The sequence below is a fragment of the Ursus maritimus genome, unplaced genomic scaffold (genome assembly GCF_017311325.1).
Source record: "Ursus maritimus isolate PB19 unplaced genomic scaffold, ASM1731132v1 scaffold_13, whole genome shotgun sequence".
NCBI lineage: Eukaryota > Metazoa > Chordata > Mammalia > Carnivora > Ursidae > Ursus > Ursus maritimus.
Genome location: NW_024423675.1, coordinates 62,727,516 through 62,738,070, shown reverse-complemented (window position 1 = coordinate 62,738,070; position 10,555 = coordinate 62,727,516). Strand labels below are relative to the sequence as shown.

The window sequence follows — 10,555 nt, the reverse complement described above, 5'->3', positions numbered from 1 at the left end:
GGGCACTGGGGGGGGGCCCCAAACTGGCCCCTTGGCGTGCTTTGCACCGCACATCTAGTACGCTGACGGGGTGGTGGGGGTCGGGGGGACAAGCAGGAGGTGAGGAAAGGCAGGAAGGCTGTGGCAGGCAGGGGCGGGAAGGTGGCCCCCCATGACCCTGCCTCCTGGTGCTTGCACCGAGACTGGCTTGTGCCCGTGAAACACCGCGAACGTGGCCATGCTCTCCTGTGACTCCATCACGCACAGCGTATCAGCTGCCTTACTAGGAGGCCCCCTTCCCGTTGCTGGCTTTGCTGGAGCAAGTGGCGCCGTGCGGGAGTCCACGTGGCAAGGACATAGGGCACCCTGGCTCACAGAGACCCTCGGGCCTACAGGGCAGGGACTACCTGGGCTCCGAAGCAGATCTTTCCCCAGACTGCAGAGGGTCCAGCTACACTGCGGCTGCCCTCTTTCCCCCTAGAAACTGGAGACCAGTGTGCGTGGCTTTCCACGGCTAGTTTCGTGGTAATGTGGCTACACAGCAATAATGAGGAGAGCCCGGGGCCTATGCACAGCCCTGCCCACCAGGCCTGTGGCTGCCTGACTGTGCCCCACACACGCCCCTCTTGGACCCTACTTGCCGGGCTGACCTCTGAGGTCAGGGCATTGGCAGCAGAGACCGGGCTCAAGCACTCCTTCCCCAGCCCATCTGACTGCACGCCTGCCCCGTGGCTGTTCTTGGAGCGCCAGCCGGTGGTGGCCAGGCCCCTCCAGGCCTCATCCTCGTCCCCCCTTGCCCTCCTCACTGTAAGGCAGAGCTGGGAGCCGGCAGTGGGGTCCTCTGGCCTCCACCGCAGAACCACAGGCAGAGACTCTCACATCCTGCATTTGACCAGGAGGGACCAAGGCTGCGACTGTGTAACCGGGAGCTGGCTATGAACTGTCATAGTCTTGCTGTGGGCAGGGCCATGGGCTGAACGGGGAAGCAATCTGTGGTTTTCTGGTTAACCAGTCCTTCAGCTTGGGCACATGGTGGTGGGAGAGCCAAGCTCCCCAAGCAAACCCATTTCCCCCTATCCTCACCCCAACATAGGACGGCCAGCTTTCCAGGACCCCGTGGGACTTTACCCAGCAACATCACCTGATCATGCCGGGGCAGTCTCCCAGGTGCTGGATTGTAAAGCAACCTGACACCCGGGACGCTGGGTCAGGACAGCGTCCTGGGGACCCCAGGAGCCTCGGCTCGAGCTGCTGACAGAGGACATCAAAATGCTGTCGGATAGGAAATATCTTCCCCGAGCCCCATCTCAGCCCTGGGATGACCCAGACCTTAAGGGCAGGTCCCTCCTCCTGCACACATCAGAGGCAGATAGAGTGATGTTCATGGCGCCAAGGGTGCCCTTGTGTTTCTGGACTCTCATCTGTTTGCTCCATGGCCACTGGGAGCTGGTCTCCAGCCCAGGGCTATCCCGGGTGGCTTGGTACAAAGCACAGCCCACCTCGGGGGTTTGCAGCTCTGCGATCCGCCTGCCTACTGGCGCTGCTGCCAGTGGGCTGAGCACTGGCTGGGAGGGCAGGAAGGAGGAGGACCAGGGGCAAACCTCCCCAAAGGCAGGACTTCACACGCTCCAAGCTGAAAGGCAGGCCTTTCTACTGGCATGAGATCATAGGAAAGGTGTCTGGGTCTCTGCCCCCAGTTCCTGGCACAGAGCTCCTGAAACCCTTGTAATTTCCTGGGTGACAGGAGTGTCCTTTGTTCTAATGAGGTGCCTCTGGATGGCTCCTGGATGGCTCCTGGTCACGGGATAGACCAAGCCATGCTTAGAAGCTTAGCTTTCAGCCTCACCCCCTTTCTCTTGAGGAGGAAGAAGGACTGAAAATGGAGCTAATGGTCCATTAAGCCGACGTGATGAAGCCTAAGAATCCCAACGTGGGCGGTCTGGAGAGCTTCCTGGCTGGTGAACACATCCACATCCAGAGGGATGGTGCACCCCGGCTCCATGGCCACAGAAACTCCTGTGCGTGGGACCCTCCCAGACCTTGCCCCGGAAGGGACCCTCCAGTGCCGGGGCGCGTGAGGGGCGGCCCATGGGGAGAGTGGCCTGTCAGGGTGTCAGACCCCGAGCAGGATGAGGCGGGCAGCCTCCCACGTCAAGGCCACAGAAGTACAAAGAAGACGGAGGAACTTTCTGGGCTGAAATAAACTCAAAAAGACACAGTAACTGAGTACAACATAGATTTCTGAACGGGGTCCTTCTGAAAAGGGCATCGCTGTGACAAGCGGTGATGCCTGGACAGCCCAAGGCTCGGCTGGTCACCGGGATTGACCTTCGTGTTCTGGGCTGGGTGGTGGCATCGTGCTCCCCGGGATGACATCCCAAAGTGTCCAGGGAAAGTGAGGCATCAGGGAGGCAGCTCACTTTCACATGGTTCAAAGAAAAAAGTTCCTTGTCCTGTTTGTTCAAAATTTCTGCATGTTCTGATTGTCTCAAAATTAAAAAAAAAAAAAGTCTGTAGCCGAGGGTCCCACGGTTTGCTGGCACACAGCCCCCAGCTTCTTTCAGGGTTTTCTGGGGCACCGCACTCCCCGCGGCCAGCTCCCAAAGGCCGTTTCCTCCAGGACGGTGCTGAGAGCAGCCCTCGGGTCACCCCAGCATGGCTGTGAACACAGACGGGGCCTACACGGTTTTGCCCGGTCCAGGGGTGACGGCAGCTGTACCACGTGTTCAATCTGGTTTTCCTCTAACACTGTATCAAAATCATATTAGAGGGGTGCCTGGATGGCTCAGTCCTTAAGCGTCTGCCTTCGGCTCAGGGCGTGATCCCGGCGTTCTGGGATCAAGCCCCACATCATGCTCCTCCGCTGGGAGCCTGCCTCTTCCTCTCCCCTTCCCCTGCTTGTGTTCCCTCTCTCGCTGGCTGTCTCTCTGTCACATAAATAAATAAAATCTTTAAAAAAAAATCATATTAGAAGTAATTTTTTACTGACTTTGGTTTGCAAACTGATCAACACACAGCAAAAACTACGAGGTGAGGAAACAAGAGTTAATTGTTCACAAGCCTACCTTAGCTCTTTCCACTTTTTAAAAATATTTTATTTATTCGACAGTGCGTGCGCACAAGCAGGGGTAGGGGCAGAGGGAGGGGGAGAAGCAGACTCCCCACGGAGCAGGGAGCCTGATGCAGGACTGAACCCAGGGTCCTGGGATCATGACCTAAGCCCAAGGCAGACGCTTCACCGACTGAGCCACCCAGGAACCCCGTTTCCCTCCATCTTCAGGAAAACTTTATTTCTGCCCGGACTCCTTATTTCCAGGCTGAGAGCCTGCGGCTGTCCAGTGCGTGCACAGACGGCCACGGGGCGGCCCACACGGCCACCTGGGTGTCAGCGTGCATCCGGTCCTTTCTTGCACAGACGGCCACGGGGCGGCCCACACGGCCACCTGGGTGTCAGCGTGCATCCGGTCCTTTCTTGCACAGACGGCCACGGGGCGGCCCACACGGCCACCTGGGTGTCAGCGTGCATCCGGTCCTTTCTTGCACCAACCCCGCACCCCCTTCCGCGGCTCTCGCAGGCCTCTGGGGCAAGTGCACAGTCCTCACTGTGACTTTCATGAGACACTTCGAGTCCCTGGCCCGCTCCGGCCTTAGCCCCTCCATCTGCCCAAAACGCGGTCCCCGCTGAGCCTGGACACGTCACAGGACTGCCCAGCCGGGCGGCCAGCCCGGCACCCACAGCAGCCCACGCCTGCTTTCCGCTGGGACCATTCACTCACTCCACGCTCCTGGGCCCCACAGCAAGGCTAGCTCGAGGGGGAGGCTAACCCCAAGTCAGCGAAGTCCAGCGGGAGAAGCCAGCCCTGTGAACGCACCTGAGTCGTGGGTGTTCTTCAGAAGCTGGTGAAGGGGATTTCTTTAAATCTAACCTCATCCATACCACCTGCCCCCAACACGCTCACTATCCCCTAGTGACTGATCCCCAAGAAGAGACTTAGTTAAGCCCTCCATGCCCATCAGTTCACTCACATGAAGGACTGGATTATCCCACAAGATTGTTTTAAATGCCCAGGTTTTAAATTTTCCTGAAGGGCTCATCGTATGCACTGTACGATTTTGGTGGTTGTGGCAAAGAACCGGTTTCAAATGGTTTGAAATGTTCTAGTAAGCGCAGATCTCCACCTTACTATGGATTTCCTTGACATAGGTTCGCCTACACTGTGCTTATCCCCCCTTACTCTCTCTCTCTCCCGCTCTTGGACAGTCTTCAACAAAGGGCGTAAAAAAGTTGGTTCAAGGAAATGGAGGGTTGTACTCTTACCAATAAAATCACTTCTCTGAAAACATCATAGTTCCTATTTGGGGTCAGGGCACATTTTCCTAAAACTACCTACAGCAACAGCTGGCAGGGATGGTGACTATCTGTCTTCAGAGCCCAGGACAGCGATGGCCTAGGTTCTCAAGAGTCCGAGCAAACGCCCGCAAGCACATGGGTCACCTGGCCCCCTCTGCCAGCCGGCCATGAGCTGCGCGCTAGGCAGGCAGCCTGGGGTGCAGAAGAACACCCCCGCCATCGAGCTCACCAACAGGGCGGCACGTGCGTGCAAGTGGCCCTCCTGACCAAGGGGCTTTCTGTGTCTTAGAGGAAAGCGGGGGAGGGCTGGGAGAACAGCCTGCTGGACACAATGCCCGAGGACCAGCGACACCTGGGTCATAACATACACTCTTCTAAAACCTGAGTGTCTGTTTCAGAAGAAACACTGTAAAATCCTTAGGAAAAAAAAAAAGGACTCCAACTGGATAATGAAAAAATGAGATAGAGGAAAGGAAGGATGTTGACTCCAAGAAGCCCAAGTTGACGCTTCACTTTCTGCTTCGTCTGCTTTGATGGTAACATCTCGGAAGCTCCAATTACGGGTCACCGTGAGAAGCGTACAGAGGAACGACCCCAGGCAAGATGGGGACAGCTCCCTGACTTACTCGCTGGCCACGCCGGAATCCGAACTCCTAGGTGGCTGCTTGGGCTACCTGGGGATACCCTGACATCTGCTTTCTCGAAAAGAGGGATGACAGCAGACGTCGAGGGAGCCGAACGCAGGCAAGGTGGCCCCGGCACTCACACCTGCCCACAGGAACGAGTCTAGAGAGAGCAGTGCTCACGGAGCACCAGTGGGACACCCCCCCCCGCCCCCCGCCAAACCCAAACGCAGACCTCTTCAGGAACTTCTGTCACAGAACACATGGCCAGCAGGCTTGGCAATGGGCTTGGCAACTTTTCGCCATCAAGGGGGAAAAAGCAGTAACACCCGACTAATAATTTATCTTTTATTGAAATTGTTGAATACTTAATATTACAGTAAATTTGATTGAAAAAAAAATGAGGAAAGAAATCAATTTTAAAAAATACACTCATGTTGAAATCAAGTCAGCCAGCCAAACCGAGTACAAACCAAGGGTAGCTTGCTTTTCCGTACATGAATACCACTGAGTCTATATACAATTCTATAATTCGAGAAAAGTCATTCATTAAACACTTCAAGAAAGGTGCCAACAGCCAGGGAAGGACAGTGGTCCTGCCCTCCCGTCCTGCAGCACTGAGAGGCCGATCCAGCACCCCCAGAGCAGGAATCCCAAGTGCAACGCTAGGGCGAAATGCTGGCCCATCGGCTTTCATGCAGTTTCCATTAAGTCACGCACTGTGCAAATTAAGGCTTCTTATAGGTCGAATGGTTGATAAACACTTTTTTTTTTTCTTAAAAAAATAAGCACAGTAAAGGTGGTATCATGAGAACCTGAAGAGGTGAGACCTATATCCCAAATCTGGAAAAAAGTTATTTTCTCTGACATCTCAACTCCATCCTCACACACACACAAAAATAATCTTTGGGTGGGTTGTTTGAATTCACCAGCCGGCGAAAGAAATACTGATACGTGTGCTCTGTGCACCTAGGATTGAGGACGTCATGCAAAAAGCTGCAGCCGTTACTGACTAGAGGCAGAGAACAGGCGAACCCTCCAGAGCCTGGGCACTCGGGGACCCCGCACGTGCGTGTGCACGTGCACTTCCCCTCGGGACAGGAAGCAAGAAGGAAGGGCAGAATGGAGCGCTCTAACTTAGAGGATACATTATTGACCAGCTCAAAATCTCGTATGGAACCTTCCTAGCATGCCGACAGCTCCTCCTCCGGACAAGGGACGAAGCACGACGTTACCCCTGCCGTCGGGGAAAAAGACTGTTGGGTTGTTTTTTTGTTTTTTTTTTTTCCTTTTTCGCAAACCTGAGTAATTGTCAAAGTCAATAAATAGGAGGAGAGAATTAAATGCTAAAATATAATGGTCAAAACCCTACAGGGCCTAAAGCAGCAAGGGTTCTTCTCAAATACACAGCCCTCGGTTCCAAGATGCGTCTGGCCCAGGCGCACATTATGAAGCGCACGGCTGCCACGCTTTTAAGTGAGGGCTGGGGACAAAACCCAGGGCCCCGGCTCCGCCCCCGGCGACGGGAGCAGAGCCTCCTTCCAAGGACTGTAAACCTGACCTCTCCACCCTCTCCCCCATCACAAAAACTCTTCCCTTTTGAAACAGTTTTTGTTAAAGGCAAAAATGATAGAAGCATCATCGAGCTGAAGTCTTATTTGGTTGGAGGTACCTGGCGACGCCGGACCCGCGTCTCCTGGAAGTACCAGGAGACTAGATGTGTAAGAGGTCCTCGTCGCTGTCATCGTGGAAAGACGCCAGGCCGCCGGAGTTCACGGTCTTCTGCGGCGCGGGCCTGGGCTTCCCTCTGCGGGCCTGGTCCCCTGTTGCCAGCACCCCAGCGCCCTCTGCGCTCTCCCGAAGCCCCCTCCTCTGCGGGATTCTCCCATGCGGCACGCTCGCGGCCCCAGTCCCTCTGCCCGAGTGCACCTTCACCTCCGGGATGGTCAGGACCTCATCCTCACTGTCCTGCTCGTCCCCATGCAGGGAGGTGAGGGCTTCAGCCTTCACAGACTTCGTGGTTATGTGGCCGTTTTCCTGTCCTTCCTTCCCAGGCCTCGGGGCCGGCACCTGGACCTCTTCCATCAGCCACTCGGTTTCGTTCTCATCTGCCTCCTCCTCCTTGTTTACCTGCCGAGGACAAAGCAGGACCCTGGAGCCGATCTGAGGCTCCACCCCGTTCTGTTCCCCTGTGACCCTCCCTTCCACAACCTACCCCAGAGTCGGGGACCCCCCTTCCCTGCCCACTGCGGTCACCACATTCCCAGGCTCCCCACCAGGAGAGGAAGGGAGGGCTGGCAACTGTCAGCTCCTGCTGAGACCCCACCAAGGTAGAGAGTGTCACGAAGGGCAGGAAAGCAGCCTCTACTCAAGCCAGGTGCCGGGGCAGGGTGGGGGGGTAGGGGGAGACAGGGCGGGGCTGAGCCGTAAGAGAAACCATGACTGAGTCTGAGATAAGCCTTTTAGAAAGCCGTCTGGCAGGAGTTCTCACAAGCCAGGAGCATGTGTAGGCTCTTTAGCCAAATAATGCCTGTTTTGGAGAAATTTATCTGAAAGCATCCATCCAAATGCCAGATGCACAAAAATTTTCATTATTTTTCATTTTTTTTAAATAATCAAAAAAGTAGAAGCAACTTAAGTATTAAACGTTCTAAGAAAATCAGCTGTAACGGCAATGAGAAAAACTCGAAGGAAAAAAACACAGAAAGTGTGTTTGGGTTACAAGCGATGGATGACGTTTTCCCTTTCGTATCTCAAAGTGCTTATGATGGCATTTTTGTAGTCATCACTGACCGAGGTCGTCAGCGTCCGCACAGCCCAACCCTGGGGGGGCCGGGGGGACAGGAAACAGGAAATTACCTTCGAGTATTTGTAGGACACGTCTGCACTTCTTCTGCAGCAGCTGGCCAGCCTGCTCACCACGACCTCCCTGGAAGGCGAGCACACTCACTGCAGGGTGGAACCGGCAGGGCAGGAGGCCCCCCTGGCCAGCCCCTCCCCTGCCCCCGCACCTCGAGCCCCCGCCGACACAGACACCTGCCACCCCACGACACAGCCCTCCACGGCCCGGGCACTCTAAGCCCATGGCAACATGGCTATAAACCAGTTCAGTGAAAAGAACACCCTGGAATCAGACAAAAGTGGATTCAAACCCCGCTCCACCTCTTAGGGTAGCAAGGGCAAGAGCAAGTTAGCTGACATTTGTGCTTCCACTGCCCGTGTGACTATAAGGCCACGTGTCCCCACCACTCCAGGCTGCAATGAGATTATGCGTGCCAACCCAAGACCAGCTCCTACCCAGCCCTTCTGCCCTGATTCTTCATCCCCGTGCCAGCCTCTCCGGGGTGGGGTGCCCACTCAGGACGCCCGCTCTCATTTGCCGGGGCCGGCCACACCACAGGACTCTCGGGCTCTGTGCTTCCTTCATGCACGACATGGCAATCTACTGGACGTACACCCACACGTTGGCATGAGCCCTTTTACCCAGGAAAGGTGAGCCAAGAGGATGGCGTCCTACGTGCCCCAAAGCGGCATCTCATAAACGCTCCCTTCTGCAAGGGGAGGAAGGGTAGCGGGAGGATAGTGTAGAGGGCTCCACGGATCAGAAGTCTGCTCATGAAAAGTGTTCATTTTCTATCTCTGGACACAACCAAAGACCAACGTCCTAGAAACTGGCAGGCCAGGCTGAGAGCCCACAGAGCATCGGCTACGTGCCTGACTCACACGCCCGGACGGGCTCCACAGGGCCGCTCAGATGGAACACCTCGTCACAGGCACGCAGCCATTTACGAAACACAACTTCGGAGACAGCTTCCATAATGTTCACACACACACACACACACACACGAGCACAGACCCCAGGACGCCATGCTGAGGCGCCCGTCTCCCTCTCCTTACCTCCTTTCCTTCTTGTAAAGCAGCAGCATCAGCAGACAGCCGGTGAGCGCCACCAGCAGCAGGCTGAGGACCGCCCCCACGGCCTGGCTTCGCTCCGACAGCCCCTTGTGCTCCGGCATGTCCTCGCCTGCACCGTCACCATCGAGGCCCACCCTGAAAAGAAGCCACACCACTCAGGGGCATGCCACCAGCGCGACGACCCTCGCGGTTCCCAACCTGGGACGCAGAGAACGGCAACGAGTCCTTGGAGAGCGAGATCAGACAGGAGTACAGCACACGGGAGCGAGGCACGCAGCAGCGACAGAGACCACAGCCTCAGTCCTGGCTCATCAGACCGGACAGCTGTCAGGGCACAGACGCTCCCGTGAAGCGGAAGAGAGGGACCAGCTGGCCCCACTGGTCTCCCAGGACCACAGGTCCTCCTCTTTGGGGACAAACAGTGACTGCCGCCTGGGGAAGGCTTCTCCCTCCCTCATCTCGTCTTGGGACCTTGGGATGGGGCGTCAGTGCGTTGTGGCGGTTGAGGGAACCCCCCAGGACACCGTGCGGTGCGACACAGACAGTCTGTCCAGGCTGCTCATCCCAGGAGGCAGGGCTAGTGACGAACACAGCCGCTATTCAACCAGCGAAGCTTTCACAACTCCCACCCATGCGTGGGGAAAAGCAGTGTACTTCCAGGACCTTAACCATTCAAGGAAAAAAGTAAAAATTAATATAAAACGAGAAGCACCAGGACAGACTTCCCTTTCTACTCAGAGAACCAGGCGTTTGTGGAATGACTCGAACTTCCGATCCTCCGGGCCCTCGGGCCTGCGGTGACAGAACACACCACTGGCAACCCTTCCCCACCCTGAGAAGGCAGAGAGGACAGTGACGGATCGTCCGGCTGCTCGGCAGGAGAGGGCACAGCGACAGGCCACACACACGCAGCAAACTGGATGATAAAAATGCTACAAGTTCAGAAAACCACTCAGTTCAAGTGCGGTCAGTGGGCAGCCGACGGCCCGACCACGTAAGGGTAACCGCGCTGATCAAACTCAGCCCGAGCCAAGCGAGCTGGTTCCGAACCACAAGGAGGAGGAGCTCAGCGTTCCCAGTCACTGTCTGCTCAGGCGGGGACCCCCGCCAGCCCCGCATGCCCTGCCCTGCAAGCCGGGACGGGCAGGGCGTCAGCCGCACACAGGAGCCCCGGGGCCGCACGCCGGCGCTCGGACCAGGGAGGCGCTCGACATCACTCACTTCTAAGTGTGTTCTCGTTCCTACTTCTGGGCTCTCCTGTGAGCCAGGAATTATTCTGACGTGTGCTTTACCGTCCAAATGTGCTTCTATTTTTCGGTTAATTTCTCGTTACTGATTCTTAACTAACGCCGTGTGTGCTGCCTGTACGGCACCAACCTTTAGAAATTTGCTACGACTTGCTTACATCCACATTCCTGGAAAATACAGGACTCCTTTTAGAAGTGAAAGCTGATTTAAGATCTGACAGATGGGATCTGGAACTCCCTCCAATGTCCCTAGCATGGTTTCTACGCACCGCAAGGAAACCCTTCTCCAGGACACAAGGCAAACCACAGCAAGGCAAGAACCTTTCCTCCTGATCTTAGGACAAAGAATGAGAAGCTCCTGTAAGAACCTGACGCGGATGAAACAGGTAGAAAACAAATCCAAGAGGAGAGCAGTGTGTAACCCTGTGTTCTAGAGGAGG

The 10,555-nt window shown here is 55.9% G+C and overlaps 1 protein-coding gene across 1 annotated transcript in view; it reads right to left on the bottom strand.

Moving 5' to 3' along the window:
* Positions 1–5,287: 5,287 nt before the first annotated feature.
* The window catches only part of IGF2R (insulin like growth factor 2 receptor), a 97,210-nt gene continuing 91,942 nt past the window's right edge, over positions 5,288–10,555 (bottom strand). Inside the window, exons 46-48 of the mRNA XM_040628026.1 lie at positions 8,851–9,003; positions 7,813–7,882; positions 5,288–7,083 (exon numbers count right to left, since the gene is read on the bottom strand). Of these exons, the coding sequence (XP_040483960.1) occupies positions 6,667–7,083; positions 7,813–7,882; positions 8,851–9,003 (640 nt within the window). The 3' untranslated portion in view covers positions 5,288–6,666. The remainder of the gene's footprint in view (positions 7,084–7,812; positions 7,883–8,850; positions 9,004–10,555) is intronic.